This window comes from Protopterus annectens, chromosome 13.part0 (assembly GCF_019279795.1).
Source record: "Protopterus annectens isolate FY-2018-M chromosome 13.part0, PAN1.0, whole genome shotgun sequence".
NCBI classification, from domain to species: Eukaryota; Metazoa; Chordata; order Ceratodontiformes; family Protopteridae; genus Protopterus; species Protopterus annectens.
Genome location: NC_056747.1, coordinates 542,351,894 through 542,371,245, shown reverse-complemented (window position 1 = coordinate 542,371,245; position 19,352 = coordinate 542,351,894). Strand labels below are relative to the sequence as shown.

The 19,352-nt window shown below is 39.4% G+C and overlaps 1 protein-coding gene across 2 annotated transcripts in view; it reads right to left on the bottom strand.

Annotated features, from left to right (window-relative positions):
* LIMK1 (LIM domain kinase 1) overlaps nt 1-19,352 on the bottom strand; it is a 1,196,288-nt gene that overhangs the window by 83,533 nt on the left and 1,093,403 nt on the right. For both annotated transcript variants that reach the window (XM_044054185.1, XM_044054186.1), the window contains 3 exons: nt 18,206-18,265; nt 17,105-17,170; nt 9,197-9,365 (listed from right to left, as the gene is read on the bottom strand). In XM_044054185.1, coding sequence (XP_043910120.1) covers nt 9,197-9,365; nt 17,105-17,170; nt 18,206-18,265 — 295 coding nt within the window. The remainder of the gene's footprint in view (nt 1-9,196; nt 9,366-17,104; nt 17,171-18,205; nt 18,266-19,352) is intronic.

Below are 19,352 nucleotides of genomic sequence, written 5' to 3'. Positions count from 1 at the left end.
AACAGTTCAAAAAGTAGATGCCAGAAAAATAGATAAAACAGATATAGTAGTCCATGAAAAGACAGAAGTAGCATTGATCACTGAAATTGCACCACCCAGTGATTACAGTGTCTTGCATACACAGAGTCATAAAACACCAGGATTTGCAGGCAGAAACAAGGGTAATGTGGAAGAAGGATACTGAAATAGTTCCAAAAGTACTAAGAAAAAAGGCTCTCATAAAAAAGAATTTACTGTCTTATTTAGATGTGCTACTGATACACTTTATATGAAATGCAGGAGGAGTAATTCATTACTGGGCACGCTGTGGGTGCTGTGAAGAGCACTTCCGGCTAACATCAAAGATTCAAACAATACTAATTTCACAAAATGTAATCATACTTCAACTTAGGAATGAGGTGCATTCCCCTCAAGGTGTTAGAAATCCAAAAGACTTGGAGAAATGAAACTGCAAGCCCTACACACACACACACACACACATGTGTGTGTGTATATATATATATATATATATATATATATATATATATACACACACACACATATATATATATATATATATATATATATATATATATATATTACACACACACATATATATATATATATACACACACACACACACACACACATATATATATATATATATATATATATATATATATATATGTATGTATGTATGTATGTATACACATACATACAGATATACGCACACACACACGCACCGAGGCATACCACAAAAAGAAATGTTTCTGCTCATTCATATTACCCTAGCATAACAGATACAGGTGCATTATTCCCAGTTTGGTGGTGCAAAACACAATTCATACTGCCCATAAGGGTTTCACCTATGTTGATCCCTGTAGGACAGGTCTGATTTCTAGCTGTCTCTCCCATTTCCCATAGGAACCATGACAGGGTCATTATATGTCTAGTTTTCAGGCATTATATGCATCTTGTACCACAGACTGTCGTTCTGCACAAGGATTATGACTAGAAACGTAGACACTCCTCTGAGAACGCTCCACTTGTGTGCCTGCAGCACTTCTGTCAGAAAAGAACAAGGGCTCCAGTATTTTCACAGAATTTTTGCTGCTTGTCTTAAAGGTGTGAATAGTCTGTAAACTTTTCTTTTCAAAAAGCACCACAAATTGCTTTGCAGAACACAGACTTATGGAAAATCTGTTGTCCTCAGGTCCAAAGTGTTAACGTTAATGACTGCAGACAGCTGAGGTTCCAACTGCCCAACAGGAGTGGTGTTTCAACCATAACAATTAGTACAAGTAAGCCTGCAATCACTATTGTTTAAGCAAACAGCGTAACACACACTATTAAAAAAATCTACTGTTTGTCATTTGGCTTTACATTTGCAAAGGCAAACAAAAAAAAAAGAATGAGGAGAAGACAATGGATTGGGGATCCTTTGTTCATACCATCTAAAGCTGTAATGCAGCGCTCCCCCCCGCCAGTGCTGGTTTAGCTTCAAGAGTGAGAAAAGAGAAAGCTGACCACAGAAAGAAAATAAGATCTGGGGTGCAACAGTTACCACTCATCCAACTGAACGTGCATGCCTGTGTTTAGGGGATAGACAGTGTAATAAAGAACAGAGGCTTAACTGCAAAATTCGATTATGCAAGTAATCTGCAACCAAAACCATTACATGCATACACAAATGTTGCTGTTTGTTATCTTATGGAATGCTCAGTGCCTTGTAAATAGTCCTGCTGATTGGCAGGGAACAAACACATTTGTGGTTTTTCTACAAGCTGTTTCCTTCTGTACTTGCTGATCACAGAACCTCTCCCTACTGTTCTTGTGTCCTTCATTCCCCGGTCCTCAGCTTCCCCAATGAGGGTGACAGCTAACTGTAGGGGCTGCATCCTGAAAGCCATGGAGGTGGTTTCTGCCTTCAATGGCATCTTAGCAAAGATGGCACCTTTTACTATGGTTCTTGTCCTTCTCTGGTGGCTGACATGAGTATCTCTGTCATTCATGGGACACCTTTTGCCCTCCTGTTGCATTTGCATATTGCCATTACACCTGAGCTACTACCACCAGCTTGGACTCAGCTAGCTCCCATATCTGGTGTCAGCTCTTTTGGTGCTCTGCAAGCTTCCACTTGAGTTGTGGTGACTGGTTGAGCAGATGCTAGCTGTCTCTAAACCTTGGACAGGTGAGTCAGCACCTACCCGCCCCCTCCAGGCTCTTCTAGGACCAAAGCTGTTCTTGAGACTTGGGTCCCCTAATCTGTAATCAGGGCTTTATTCCTGTATGCCACAGAGCCAGGTAGGGGTGAATTCATTTTAGTTTTAGGTTAAAACTAATTAAAATGAATTCATCTCTTACAATTCAAGCTGTGTTTGTTACTATTTATGCTGAGGACATTTAGGTCTTGACAGTTGATATTTTAAGAGGTTGAACTAGAAAAGTAATTATAACCAATTTGGACTGGATGGCTGTAGTATATATGTGAAAGATTGGAACAAGGTAAAGAAGGAACTATAGGATCATTGAAGACATTTTTTTGAAAGGAAACAAATACACTTTGTTTTGTGTATGTTTTAAAGCAAGGCACAGCCTAAGGTTTTCTTCTTCATTCTGAAGTCTACTGAGAAGTGCAAAGCACAGTAGTGGGTGACAGTTCTGCCTTTCTGTGGCTGTTGGATCCAGACTGACTTCTGTTCTTGTTTTTTGTAGATGGGACTTTTCACTTCAGAAACATCTTACTAGAATTTGTTTTAAGTATATTTTGCTTCTTGGAAATGAAAAATATCTGTGCCCACTCTGCACCAAAGCTGTTCTGGAGTTATCTCTTCCTTTGACTTGTGGTGGTATACACTGTACATGGCACATTTGTTGACTAGCTTGTTCTGCTTGAGGTTACCTTACTGGCAAGTTATATCACGTTTTCTTCTTTCGCTGCACTTTGGTGTTCACAGATATGTATCCTCTCAAGTGTTTGTCTTCTCAGTTTATTTGAAAATACTATTTATCAGTTTTCATCATTAGATCTTGAATACAACTTATCTTTTCCTTTTAAAAAAAGTAAGACTAAATTTATTTCCTTATTCCTGATTTTTTGTTCAGGCCATCATTTCAATGGATCAAAAGGTTGGGGAGAGGGTGGGGTCTAAAATGTTCAACATAGCATCCAGAACCCTGTGGTTTCTGGGTACTCAGTGGTCATCAAACTCGTGGCTTACTTTAATTTCTTCCGCACTTTTTACATTACAGACTTGGCCATATCTAATGAGATGTAAGTTTGTATGCACTCATGTGTCTAACGTTCTACATTTCAGAATGTGTCATTCCTAATTGCTCAAAAGTCATCAGTGGATATCTAAACGACAACTACATTCTGAACATCTTCAAATCATGTAGTTATCCTCACTAAATAACATTTATCTATGCAAATGTCTTCTTATGAGGTCTGTCAGCCTTTATTCTTAAATGGACATGTTCTGTGCTGTAGTGGAGTCGTCTGCTTTCATGACCTAATCCAGTCAATCCTGCCAAAATACAGGGCCCTGATATTTGCGCAGCGAATATTTCAAGACTGCTTTTCCACTTGAATGCATGCTAAAACCACTACGAGACCTCCCAGGTCACCTAATATCTTCAACAACTCTACTATAAACAGCTGATGCATTGGGGAACTCTCACATGGACACGTCTGCAGTGAACCACCATTCCTGTTACAGCAGTAAACCAGAAAGGGTTATATAGAAGGGCACTGCAGGCAATAGTGTGTTGCCTAAGTAAGTGGTGACCAGTGAAGAGGCTGCTGCAACTCTGTCATTGCATGTATCCCTCTGTACAATACACTCAGAAATATGAGGGTGGCTTTACCTTTATTATGAGAGGTTTATAGTAGTCAAAGAAAAAAAAACAGAAACTGTTTTTTTTTTTTTATTTACTTTTTTCTTAATAAAAAAGAATAACTATACTGTTACCACTACTGAACTTGTGAGAACTTCTGAACCTCTTTAAAAAAATACATAAGAAAGAAATCTGTTTACTCCACTAGGCAGGCTGCTTTAATAATAAGGCAATCGCATCCTATTACTGAACTTCCTGAACATGGCAGAAAGATCAACAGAAAGCAGCTCAATGGGCTGCAGTACAAATCAGTGAAGAGACATTTCTATTGGCTCAGAAATCATCATGTGATTGTCTCAGATTGAGGCAGCCAGAGAATAAATGTGAAAGAAGCCCCCCCCCCAGCTCTAATCTAAAGCAGATGTCTAGCATGTAAGAGGGTACATATTGTGTGTGTGTGTTTCTGAGTGAGCATACCTCACAATTGTACATATTTTCGCAGAATGTCCAGATTTGTGCCTCATATTTTTGATCTGTTTCTCATAAAAATGCTGTTTTTTTTTGACAGATCACTGGGATGATTTAAGGGTTAAAGTCACTAAATAATGAAATGCATATGAGTTTCAGATTTCCTATCTTTCAGAAAATGCATGCTAACACAAATCCTGTTATTCTAGCAACTTTCTAAGTTTATAAGACAAATATTTAAAATGTATCCCTATTTTGGGTCCTTTGTCCAGATTTCTTGTGCTAAGAGGTTGAGGGGCATGTGTGTGTAGATCTGAGTATGCATGCATTTATGTATGTGTGAGGGCTATAGATGCTCTGAACTGTCTCTGATTTCACAAAATGTTGTTGCTTTTGACGCTCACTTTGGTCTGTTCCTTGCAAAGATTCTAATTTTTTTTTGGGCAAATGAGTCAGGATTGTAGTCACTAAATACTAACAGACATTTCTGAGTGTCAGAATTAGTAGTCATCAGAAAAGGCATGCTAATGCTAAGCCTATAAAGCAAGACATTATAGCTTCTTACGTCTTATTGTTCAGAAAATGCATGTTGATGGAAAATCTTTTGCTCTTTTAACTTTTTAAGAGAATTACGATTACATTTAAAAGCTGTATCTGGTTTTAGGTCTTTGTCCCTTCAGCATTGTTGGTTGGCTTTGTCCAGACGTCTTGAGCAAGCCAGTTCAGAGGTATAGTGTGTGTGTGTGGGGGTGGACGGTCTCAACTGTCTGATTTTTGCCTCGTATTTTGGTCTGTTGTAAAATGTGTGGTCTTCTGGCAAATCAGTAAGGATCACAATTATTGAATAATAACAGACATTTGAGTTTCAGACTTAATATGCTTCAGAAAAAGCATGTTAAAGCAACCTCTGTTATTCTAGTAACTTTCTTATTATCTAAAGACAGTATTTGTCCCTGATTTTAGACTTTGCCCCTCATTATTTCTAACTTTCTCTTTGATTCTTGAGCCAAGATGTTGAGAGGTACTTGGTTGAACTGGGTTGCGTAATATATTCTAACAGTAGTGAGGTGTAAAGATGAATAGATACATGAATTCAACAAAATAATTTATTAATTTGATTACAATTAACCAAATAAAGTCTACAATCACAGTCATACAACTGGCTGTAACTGACATGTAGTTGCATATGTATGTGTTTGGGGGGGGGGGCGTAGATGGCCCTCAACTGTCCCTGAATTTGCAGAATGTCTCTGATTTTTTTTTGCCTCATATTTTGGTTGGTTTCTGTTAAAGTCTGTGTTTTTTCCCCCTGGCAAATCAATGAAGATCACAGTCATCAAATAATTGTGACAGACATATGACTTTAAAACCTAATAGCCTTTTAAAAGCCAGTTATTCTACTAAGTTTATAAAGGAAATAGATGTCCCTGATTTTGGTCCTTTGTCCACCATTATTATTTTTTTTAGCTTTCTTGTAGACTCTTGAGATAAGAGGATGCAATTTATTACATGGGGTAGGGGGGCAGTAGGCAGCACACAGGCTGAAAAGATCAATGCCTCTCTATTCCTTATGTATTTATTCATTCATCTGACTGCAACCAAACTAGTCATACAAGCAGCAGTAATTGTTGGTCACATCTGTGTGTGTGTGTGTAACAGGATTAAATTTATAAAGGCTAATTTGTGGGGGTTTTTTTACTTTATTATATTCCCAATCTTGCCTTTAATTGCTGGGTACAGTGGATAAATGTGACTGCTTAACGAACAAACAATGCCAGTTATTATTCTCGCTTCGCAGAAATAGTATGCATTTGTGTGAAGCCAGGTGTACACTTTACTGGAAATACTTGTAACACAATCAGACATCTGAGGTGTCGCCTCACAGCAAGAAGCTCGCCAGTTCGATTCTTGGATGGGGTGCCTTCTATGTGGAGTCTGCATGTCCTCCCTGCGTACGTGTGGGTATCCACTGTGTACTCCAGTTTCCTCCCACATTCCAAAGAGCTGTGTCTGGAGTGTTTCTCCCCAGACCTCCTCTGAAAATAGGCTCTGTTCCAGTCAGACTTTCCTGGTCAACAAATGTTAAATAAATAAAGTGGTTATAGCTAGTAAGTATGGGAAAAAAACTTGAACACTGTAGAGAAAACCAGGAAACCAAACAGACAAGTGTTATTAGTGCTTTCATCCACAAATTTAATACGTGAACTTCTTCAGAAACACTTGAACCCAGTTCCTTAAATACTGAATAATACAGGAAGTGACCTCATATTAATGAAATCACTTTGTTAAAATATTATTGTATATATACACATGTAAATATAAAAACATAATGATAAAAAAACATAAGTACACATGAGATGAACATAAACAAAACCAACCCATTTCATATTTGTACTTTGCCATAAAAATTGCTATAAAAATGTACATGTAAATACATGTTCAATCCTATAAATGTATATATAAATAGTTTTAGTGAAAAAATGAGAGGAATTTATTTGATGATTATATACAATATATATAAATGTGTATATGTACGTGTAATTAATTAATGAATGTGTTGTCTATACTTTAAGAAACACTTTAAATTCTCCTTTTCAAAACCCTCTTGGTTTTGCCGATGTAATACTGTTCACATGTTACACAATTTGCAATATAAACTACATAATCTGAATTGCAATTATAGTAACCTTTAGCCCAAATCATGTAGTTAATAGACTTGACAAACACACAAGTACTATTACTGACAAATCTGCATTGCCTACAATTATTGCAAGCATATGTACCCCTCTTGATGCTAACAGCTCTAATGTTATCTTGATGTCTGGTATGATCTACCTCCAGCATAGATTTAATGTTGGACATCTTCTTCTACTACTATTTCCAGTCTGTCGAGGAGAGGGGCAGGAAGTGACGTCATAGCCAGTATGAGTCGCGTAGTTATGGCAGGTACATCGGCGTCTTTAAACAACAGCAATGGCGTGAGTCAAACTGATGTTTGGGATTATATTTGCAAAATGCACAGTAATCCGTTTGCTGACATAGAAGTCGACACCTCGATTCATGGAGCAAGTAAGTCTCACAATGAAAGTATTTACACGGACAAAGTTAACTGCAGAAAAAGTATTTATGAATTAGAATTATGTCGTTTTTTTCGTTGGTATCATTTATTTCATTTGTGTGGTAAGTATGGGAATTACCTGTGATGAAAATTACTGTGTATGTGTGGAGGAGGGATTGCAGTGTAATTAAAGGTAATAAATAGGCCATATTTATTCAGTTTCTATAAGAGACATCAGCATTATACTTAAGTGGTTGGCTGTAGCAGTTTGGGCACGATATCGGTCACAGGAACTGATTAGTAGACTGTCACACTGAAGAGTATTGCCCTGTACCACTGCTTAGTTCTCATGCTGAGTTTTGGCAGTGATACATTCTGTGTGGAGACTGCATGTATTCCCAGTCTCTTTGTGGGTTTATCCATGTGCTTTGGTTTCTTGCCTCTAGACATTTGTGCTTTTACATTCATCTCACTATAACACCAGAGGGGTACACAGAAGCCAACTATCTTTTTGTTTTTCTGAAAGGGTAGGAAGGCAGGCAGTTTCCTCAGACAGGATTTATATATACTTACAAGAATGTGCCTTCTCTGTTTATTAGGGAAATAAGAAAAAAAATGAAGTAAGTTTCCTTAGTCGTGATTTTGGTTCAGGTCATCATTAGATAAAAAAGTTGTAAAAAAAAATTCTGTAAAATGTACTTCAGGGCATCCACAACCATATGACTAGGCCCCTGATCCCTGGCCTAATTCAGTCACTTTCTCCATAATTAATACAGTTGAGTCTTGACTACATTCCATGAACAGCTATTCATCGACGATGAAACATCGAACTTCTGATTCAGCGAATGTGCACATCAGCAAATTGAAAATCATCGAACAGTCATAGCTGGTCAACATCGTGAACGTCAGTATCATACATATAGAATAGCTCCTACTTTGGGGAATTGATACGGTTATTTCTTTACACAGGTGTTTAATTCTAAACTAAGTTCTGTTGTAGATGACAATGTTATTGCTTATTCACATAAGGAGTTATTCTTTATAGATTTAGATATGTACTGCATAAGTCACAAATGATGTTCTTTCAGTTATGTTTCACAGCACTGTTATATGTTAGTGATGGTCACTGACCTGTTTGATTAGTGGCCCCCCCTGTTCTATTTAGCTCTACACATTAATTTGCTTCCTGCAGCCCCCTTGCTTTGAAGTCACCAGCCACCACTGATGCTAACTTTGATATTTTCAAGCACAGCATGTCCTCTTTTGTCTCTGATGAAAGCTAAAAAGTAAAGGATTCTTAATTCAGGAGGTCTACTGAGAATATTAAAGTCTGGATTTAAATGCCTCCAGTGAGCAGACAGGCCCGTCAACATTCTTCCTTCTTCAAGCTTTAACTAGTATAACATTGCAGCACATTTTAATCTATGAACTATGACCCTATGACCTGGGCCACAAACAGCTGCAAAAATATTGCTCTTAATGGTTGGAACAGTTCCATTTCTGCTGTTGTAGCAGTGAGAAGGACATGTGACTTAATACGGACACAAATCATTTCCAACACACAGTGCAAATGGAATTCCTCCCACCCCCCCAACCAAAAAAAAAAAAAAAAAAAGCTGATGGCAGGAAAATAGCAGGGGATGAGTTGGAACTGTCAGAGAATGTAAAAATCATGACGGGAGCATTTAACAACTGGTGCTTATATTCACTTGCAACGGACACATCTGATCCAGTGTATTGTTATAAAAATGACAAATATCTAGAAATATACAAAAATGGGGAACCAAGTACTTACAGGTGTGGCCCCAGGTCATATCAGCTAAAGGTACTATCATCACTAGTTTTACAACTTACCATTAATCATTTCTGGTGCCATCCAATATGGATTGCCAACCACAGTGTAACGTTTTCGTCTATCTGCCTTTTTAAGGTTCTTGACGCTGTTTGGAGAAATCCTGTTTGTGTGGTTCTTATCATCCATTAGCCGGGCCAACCCAAAATCTGCAACCACCACACTCTTGTTCTGGGACAGATGAAAGGAGACATGTGAAAAGAAACATTTTTTTGTGCAGCAACAGTCTAGCCTGCATGGGGGGCATTAAGGACAGCAACAAGAACTTATTTGTAAAGAAATAAAAAAAATGTAACTAGAACCATGCAGAGTCAGAACCTTTATTCAAGAACAGCAACCAGCACTTTTTAACTGTCATTAAATTCTGGGAATGTGAAAACAGCAAGTACAAATAGTCCATAAATGGTCATGTGACCAATTTAATGAAACAATTTCCTCCTTGTTTATTTAGGTTTAAGGCTGTGGCATTCATTTAAACCAGGCAGAATAATAGCAATCAAAACAGTTATCCAATAGTATTTACAACTTTCAGTAATATTTTTAATCTCTCTGTCTCCTAAGCTCTCAAACACTGCTTGTAACATGAAACATTTGAATACATGTTCATCGCCTCTAGAATTAAGTGCTGCTTTAAAATCCAGTGACTCTTCAGGCCATTGTGATGATGTAAAATGCCATGATGAATCCATCATCTTTACTATTAACATGTTAAGCTAAAGCATTGTTTAAATTTGCTTTTGTAATCTGATATAAATGTTCATATATTCTTTCTTTAAACTGTCTGTTGTCCCTATACAAAACATTCCACATTCTGTACAAACTGCAGCATAGTAAATGTTTCATATTGCAATCAGCATAATCAAAATATTATAAATTTTATTTGGAGAGGAATGTTTAAAAGCATTAGTACATAAAATATATTTACAGTCACTGCACGGAAAATCCCTTTCCTTTTAGATGTAGGCAAGGCAGTAGTACACCCAAACGTATGATGTAACTGTTGTCCTATGTTCATCTTATTCTTAAATGCTAAACAGGGTTTATCGCTTATTATATCTCTTACGTTATTAACTAGTAAAATTTACATTAATAGTATCACATACTACATTTACATGTCTAGCATTAAGTGAGACAAAAGTGTAACTTATTTTTAAAATCAGTTTATGTTATCAGATCATAAGCAAAGACAAAAAAAAATTGTTTGGCCTCTGATATCTTTTAAAATATTACTTTGAAACAATAGACGCCAGTGTTGTTTATTTTCAACCATTTCAAACTATGGGCTGTTGGATCCGACCTCAGCACCAGCTCTGAAGTTTCTTTGGATCCAGAGATCTGACTCCACCTTAGCTACTCAGATCTCATTTGCTGCTTGAAGTCACAGGATGTAAGAAAGTGCTAAAGTGCACTATATCCTTTGCGGATCAAAGCTAACTCTTCCACCTAATGCAAGAGATTTTCTCTCTCTTTCTTGTTTCTAAATGGTTATAGTTGTAAGATTTACAGTTAGGTTCTTGGTACAGTTGTACCCTGTCTTCTTCTTCTTTAAAAAAGAAAAAATATATATAAAAATATTATATATCAATTTTAGTATAGTTAGTAATATCATGTACTCTGTATAACTTGCTTTTCCTTCTAGGATGTTTTCTCTCTGTAGTTTCACCATGTCTGAATCTTCCAGATTCAAAAAATGTTCAGTGTGTGGGCATAAACTCTCACCCCAGGACCCACGCTCCAACTGTGTGTATTGTTTGGGCGTGGCACATTTGGATGTGGATTGCCAGTCCTGCACCACTTTTAGCGCTAGGGCCTTACAGACTAGAAGAGACAAGTTCTTTCCCACAGCACAGACAGGGGTTACCTCTTCAACCACTTCTTCATCCCTTTCTGAGAAACACAACAGGCATAAACGTAAGGATAAGGGGCAAAAGAAAGAAAAGGAGGCAGATAAGGAAAAGGACAAAGGGGAGAAAGAAATGACCAAATCTCCAATCAAAACTGCCAAAAAGCACACTCCAGAACTGACATCTTTGCTTGAGCCCACCCTTAAATGTGCTTGAAGATTGGATCCAATGACTCCTAGGCTCTGATCTCTTTCTCCAAGAGTTAGATACTCCCCAGAACTGGTAAGTCCTAGATTGCAGTCTCCTATTATTCAGGAGAGGAGGTACTCCAGACCACCATGAGATGCATCATCTACTCATTCATCTCAAAGTCTTATGGAGCTAGATGTTGACAGGATGATGAGGAAGTTTTTTAAATTCATCTTGGAGTTATCCTGGTACCATCCCCTGGGAAGATGCAGAGTACTAGCCATTGGACCCCTCCACTTTCTGAATCCATACTGAGCCACTCTTCTGGTCTAGTACACTAGATCTTACAAATGGATCACTGCTGTTGGCACTGGAGCTGCTGAGAACTCCAACACTGACTACTTCCCTGTCTCCTTTGATGCAGATGCCATCAGATTGCGAGTAGACTTGGAGTCAAAGCTTTGGCGCCAAGAGCCTGGGGGGGGGGGGGCAAGTTGACAGAGATTCTCAGAGCTGTCCCTCCCTCTCAAAGTTTTGGCCCTAGCTACATTAGATCAGAGTTTGGCTTCAGGGCCAGGAGTAATTTGTGGTGAGGGTTTACTTTCTTCCTTGGCTTAAAAAGGATCCTCAGTGCCAGTGGCAGCTTTGGCTTTTGAAAAGGTTTTGATAAGTTCCAAATATAAGGGGTCTCCAACCAGTGTGACTCCATCCAAGCCTCAGTCAGGGTCTGCTTCCTATCCTCATCATCTTGCCCAATGGGGGCAGTCAGTTCCAAAGGATTCTGAGAAGATCTGCTTTGTCAGTTCCCCTTTTGATTCAGAACCTTCTGTTGCTCCCCCAGAAGGACCTTACAGAAAATGGATGTGCAAACGGAAGCACATAGATTCTTCTCCAGAGTCATTCATCAAAGGCACTGGCTTAGAGGAAGGGGAGGGTTCTCCTCACTCCCTCTCTGAAGATGTCACCTTGGAAATATATTCACACTGATGAAGCAGAGAAGGGGGTTGGTTATCCCAAGACCCTTCACCTGATAAGTCAGTGCTCCTGGAAGCCCTTGATTCCAGCCCAAAATCTTCCTGGGTGGTACCACCTGTTGATCCCCTAATCAATGGTATAGCTCAGTAAGCATGGAAGAACCCTGATGTGGTGGAACCCACTCCCAATAAAAGAGATCACATCTTTGTTGCTCCTAAGGACAGGAAACACTGGAGCAAGGGTCCACTGGTAGATGCTATAATGGTAAATGTTTGCAGCAGCCACTAGGAAAGAACTATCAGAAAAGAGTTCATCAGTTCACTCCCCTAACTGAGAGTCTAGGGTGATGCTTGACAGATTTGGGAAGTGCACGTATGCTTCAGTGACTTTTGCCCTTAGTTTGCTGAATTATTTGGCTCACCTAACCAGATTCCAGACAGACTTGACCAAAGAAATTGTCAAGTCCCTCTTGGGGGTTTTGTCTGCAGATGCTGTGAAAATGGTAGACTCCCAGCTTTTTACCCTACAATCCACCTCAAATGTGGCCATGCAACTACTCTCCAATGCTGCTGATGGCATTACCATGCGCTGTCATGCTTAAATGCATGTTTGCAATTTTGCTGAAGGTTTCAAGTCATCCTTTGTGAAAGCCTCCTATGATGGCTCAGCTCTTTTTGGGCCTAAAGTTAAAGATACACTTACCAAGAGTCAACAGGATAGTAAAACTCTCTCTGCAGTGGGAGTCTGTTTCTCTACTCCACAAAGATCATTCTCTAGGAGTCAGAGATTGGAAAAGATGACATGGTTCTGACAATCAGTGTTCTTACCATGATTCCACAGATGATAGACCTTCCCATGGTGGGGGTTAATTCTAATGGATGATGCCCTAGAGGCAGAGGTGGACGCCATAACCAGGGCTTTCACAGTCCTTTTACAGAAAAAGCCTACCAGCACTTCTGAACAATTGCCTGACTGCTGAACTCTGGAAGCAATTGGGTGTGCTTATCTTTGCATCCTCAAGCCTGGCACAGCATAACTTCAGATTCCTGGGTGCTAAAGATAATTTCCAGAGGCTATTCAATTCCCTTTTCTCTTCCACATCAAAAAAGAAAAGAAAACATTCCCCAATGTTCCACCCAATCATTGGGACTTAGCAGCCATAGAAATTTCAAAGCTGATAGAAAAAAAGACTTACCCAACTGGTCCCCCAAGAACAGTCAGAATCCATAGTCTATTATAGGTTATTTTTACTACCAAAGAAAATGGGGGATCTCAGTCACCTAAACCTATTTGTGAAGTAGGCAAAATTCCAGATGGTCACTATTCAGTCCATTTCACTTCTGCTGAAGTAGGTTGATTGGATGTGCTCCACAGATCTTCAGGACGCCTACTATCATGTCAAGATGGCAAAGCACTCCAGGAGATTTCTCCTTTTCTGACTTGCAACCAATCACTCCCAGTTCTAAGCACTGCCTTAGGGTCTCAACACAGTCCCCAGGATGTTCACCAATATCAATGCAGTGGCAGTAGTGCACCTGTGTCTATTGGGGATCTAAATCTTCCTGTACCTCGATGTTTGGCTTCTAACTGCTATCTAACAAGCATCTACTGCTGTGTCACCTGGATCAGGTGCTCCAATTATTACTGGACTTAGGTGAAATTTTGGTAGATTCACAGTTATCATAACTCCAACTCAGCATATAGAGATTATAGGACGCCACCTAGATACCAGCCTGCGGGTAGTCAGCCTTCTCCATTCCAGAGTTCTGTCAATTCACCTCAAAGTCATTAAAGTCCTACATCACCCATCACCACCAGCGAGGTTAATTCCATGTCTTTTAAACCTCATGGCATCCACAATTCTAATGGTTCCTCTAGCCAGATACTACATGATAGCACTGCAATGGACTTAGCAGTACAATGGTCTTGGTACATTCATCCAAGGATTCATATTACTCAAGTTTGCTGACAACACATTGCTTGGTGGGTAACATCTCTGGCTGTAACTGAGGGTTACCCTTTCCAATCAGATTCACTGGTGGCAGTATAAACTAAAGATGCCCCCTTTCTAGGGGGCACTTCAAAGTGAGAATGATCTAAGGTACATGGCTGTCCCTACAGGTCAATTTTCACATCAGTGACTTGGATTTAAGGACTGTCCTCCAAGCGTTGCAAGCATTTCAGGACCTCCTCTGCAAGGGTGTGATTTCCGCAGAGACAGAGAACATGGTGGTGGTATGGTACATCAACAAGCAGGGGGGATGCATTAGCAGACAAATTGAGCAGAACTGTCCTGATGTCTCATGACTGGTCCCTCAATTCTACACTGACACATTTGATTTTCAGTCGCTTGGGCCAGCCTTGCTGCAGTCTTTTTGCATCTTATCCCAACAACAAATGCAGCAAGTATTTTTCCCTCATCCCTTTAGAGAGTCAGTTATTGAGAGATGTTCTGGTACACAATTGGCTCCCAGGTCTCCTATATGCCATTCCACCCTTGCCCTAATGAATACATTTATACAGAAAGCAAGACAATGCAAGGCTAGGGTGATCCTTATTGCCCTTTTCGTCCCTGAGAGACATGGTTCCCCTGCCTATGGCCACTATTAGTGCATCCCCTTGGATGCTGGATCACTATCCAAACCTACTGACTCACCCATCAGGACTGCTTCCTCTGGACCAAATGTCCATGAGTTAACTTGTTCTTCCAATTTTAAGAATAGCCAGAGATGCCAGACTTCGGGGGGGGGGGGGGGGATCAGTATTCTTTCTGCTTCTCAAAAACTGTCCACTAGAAAGATATACATGAGCAAATGGAAGAGATTCTCTATATGAGCCTTATCTAAAGGTCTTGATCCTCTTTCAGCACATGTTCCATCCGTACTAGAATTCTTATCTGAACTCTTTGATAAGGGTTCCAAGCTTTGCCAGAATCAAGGTCCAGAGTGTGGCTATTTCAAATGTTCACAATGGACTTAAAGACATTCCTTTCCTATAGCCTCACTGAATATTTCGAAAGCTTTCTTGAAAGGTACCTTCCTATTAAAGCCTCCCTTTAAAGACCAAACCACTCTATGGGACATCAACATTATGCTGCAAGCTCTGACTCAGTTTCCATTTGAATCTGTAGCCATGGCAGATCTAAAATTCTTTACTTGGAAAACAATTTTCCTAGTGACAGTGACATCAGCCAGATGAATTCTGGAGTTACAGGCACTCTTATGTCAACTTCCATATCTAGTTTTTCACAGGGATAGTTTCCCTAGAACCGTGTCCTTTATTCCTACGGTGGCATCTGAAGTAAACTTAAATCAGTCTATAAACTTACCAGTGTTTTTCCCCAGAAATATTCAAACAAAGAAGGATGCTTGTTGCATATGTTACATGTCCACAGACAACTCAGATTCTACATTCATAGAACAAAACAATTCAGAAGAGATGATCAATTGTAAATTTCATTTTCAAAATCAAAGTTTGGGAGAGCAATGGCAAATGTTACTTTGTCTAGATCATTGTCAGATTGTACCTCTTTTGTGTATCATAAGAAGAGTTTACCTTTACTAGGTAAACCAAAGGCTCATTCAGCTAGGGCAATTTCTACCTTGAAAGCCTTCAATAAGGGACTGCCCATTGATGACATCTGTGCTGCGACCAATTGGTCTATGGTAAAACAACTGTTTCTCACTACAAACTGGATGTACAATCCAGGTCACATTCCTCCTTTGGTTCCACTGTACTCAGGAATGTCCTTCCTTGATACCATCTAGTTTGACAGCTTAGGATTCTGTCCCATACGATTGAAACTGATGAAAATAGACAACAATGGATATGAAAGTTTTGTATTTACCTTAATGTTAGATCCATGGTGCCTGATTTTCATCCCATTCAAACTCCCTTCTCTCCCTCCTGCACTCTTCCAGATTGTCACTTATAGCTTCTAGATGATTGAGTAGACCTTTCACTCCCTGTCTGTGCACAGTCATGGGAATTGGGATTATCAAAATTAGGGGTTCCTTATACAGCATTGTTCAGATGTGAGCTAAAGAGGGGGCAGCTAAGATGAAGTCCAGGGAATTGTCAGAGCTCTGGCGAAGAAGCTTCAGAGTCAGTGCCATATGTTTAAACTGGACAAAAATCAGACAACATGGCTCTAACATTAAGGCAAGTGCATAACTTTCATTTATAACACAAATATGTTTGTAATTTTTGTAGCTTTTATTTCTATGCCTGTGAAAAATAAAACATCCAAGAATTTATTTTGAGCCTGTTTCTTCCCTTGTATTGGGTATTCCCAGCACAGGGTTGGGAATTGACTAGAGGGGGCAATCACTCCAGCCATGGAGGTACTGTATGCCTTTGAAGTCATCCCAGCCATGAGGGCTTTTCTACTATGGCCATACCCCTCCCCAAGGTCGTGAGTCCTGACACCTCCCCTTCCCGTGTCGGCTTCAATCCACAAGAAACAAGTGTTACCATCCATGTTCATAATGTCACAAGGTTTACATAAATGTGGAATGCCACTTAGTCATTATTGGTAAATGACTGAGGCAACAAATCAGAAACTTCTACTGCATACTATCAAAATGAAGAAAAATGGAGTGAGACAGTAATACTGCCACACATCTACAGCATCATAAGGGCTTGACAGTTCATTGCTACAAAGACAAACTGCATACATGAGAGTCATGTGCAGCCTAGAAAATCTGAAATATAACCCACTGCCCATCAGGCATGTGAATTTGCTTACAAGACTGAGACAGAGACAAGTTGTCAATTGGGGGTAATGGAACATCTTGGGGAGGTATCTGGAGTAAGGTCTGCAACAGAAGAAAACTGCTGGACAGTATGGATTGTGAAAGCAAAATCACAAAACTTGAGAAATTGCTTAAACATTAACATTACCTCTCGTATAAGACAGTTGTAGGAGTTCAGATCTCTGTGGATAATATTCATAGAATGCAAATATGCCTAAACAGAGGGAGAGAAAGAAAACCATTACTGAGTGAATGCTTAATGAATTACATATTAAGATGATAATACATTTTTCAAACTTGCACACAAACATTAACTAAGGTACAATGATCATTTAGGTGAGTGACTATGAAGCTCCTGTTCTTGACTATAAGCACAACCATGTTCTACAGCTTTACTGCACTCTGTGGCAGCACAGTTGTTAGGGTTGTTTCCTCACACTGTATAGTCCTCCAGTTCAGGGCTTGTCTGGTGTGCCTTCTGAGCGCAGTCTGCACATGGTGGATTTTTGCTGGGTGCACCACTTTCCTCCCATATCCCAAAGCATAATGTAAGTGAAGTGGTGATTCTCAAATTTACCCGCAAGTGTTTATATAGTGTGTGTGTGTGAGACATTAACATTATATCCAGTTTTAATGTCTCTTGACATGTGCCAAGTGATTGCCAGGACAGGCTGTAGTCCCCTGCAACACAGAACTAGAAGAAACAGGTAATCGGAGAATAAGTACATTTGCTCCTTCATTTGTACCTTCAACATAAACACAGACTACCATATGTACTTAATCTTCTTCCATTTAAAACATAAAGAAGGATTTTTGAATATGCCATCCACCTTACAGCAAGTTTCTGATAGGTAACTGCTGGTCTAAGCATTTTTTCAGACTGGCCTAAAATCATGATAGGGACATGCCATCTGTGCAGAGGTGCATGGCTTACACAGATTGGTTGCTCCTCATCAGCTGCTTTATTTACAAGAACAGTCCTTCCCATTAGGTGGGACATCTGTGATGGGCAGTCGCAATTATCCAGTCCGAATCACTCCAGTTTCAAAGTTTCTATCATGCGTCTTTGTAAAATAAAAAAAGAGCAGATTTGGAAACAAATTTATCATTGGTTACATACATTAAAAGAGCATAAATGGTGCAAGATGCACGCACACACACACAAATCCAAATTATATAAGCTAAACCCAGAGACTCCACATTTTTATCTATTCACAGTTAAAATATTATGTAACCAAAGGTCACTAACCATTCCTGCAGCAATATCTCTGGCAAACTTCACACGCTGGGTCCAAGGGAGATTGCTGTCCTGGAAGGGTCAAGTACAAAAAGGCAGTTAGTATTAATCAACAAAACTTATACAACACCATGCAGAAGTAATATGTGAAAATAAACACCTTCCAACTGTTTCTGTCCACCTCATGTAGGGATACTGTACACATCTGTGCCATGTGAAATTAGGATACCTTCTGAGATGCAAGAAGCATGATGCCTTAAGTGGAAACAGCTGAAACTATGATGAAAGTTGGCTTTTTGTGCAGTGTCATCTATTACTGACTAAAGATTTACCTTAATAAGGTGGTGGGTAAATATAAACCAACATACCCCTACTTCACATCCCCCTCTGACAGCTAGAGATGTCCCCTACAGAAACACAGCTTTCTCTGATATGGCATGACATACATTCTGAAACAGTAGATCTTTGAGACAGTACTGCTGCCTTCAGTGCAGTATATGTAGAAGACCTGGTTCTCAAGCAAGTAGCAGCAGTATATTTTTTGACCAGTAGGTACATAATGTCCCATCAATGACTGAGAAACTCTGGATAGAGATCATAAAAAAAGCAGATCCTATTCCCCATCCACTTCTATCCCAAGATTAAAGATGACATGAAGGGACTATCTCCATCTTGGAAGCACACATCTGTATTAAAAAAATCCAATGACAAATAACACCCACTCACAGAGATGCACTATCACATGAAATACTGATTTTGCATTACACTTCTAATTTAAGTAAGCTCTTGTAACAAATGCAAGGCAGTGTTTCAACTACTACTAATTGCTATCGACTACACTAAGAAGAGCGTATAAAACCCAGGCCAAACTTCCATCAGCAGCGTTCTGCAAAATCTTGTAAAACATCTTAGAAGTTGGCAAACACTTCCAGGGTTAACATCAGGAATTATGCAAAGTTGTCAGAGGCGAGAGGAATGAGGGGGAAGAACAGCAGGCACGTCTTTTTTTTTTGGGAAGGCCAAATGCTGAAGGAGAAGATTAAGGAACAATTTTTTTTGTTTGTTTTTTTTGTGCTTTAAGAGGACTGGGATTTTCTTATGGAAGTAGGTGGTATCCTGGTCTATCTGAGTTGGGAAACAAAAGAAAGCTTGTAAGTGT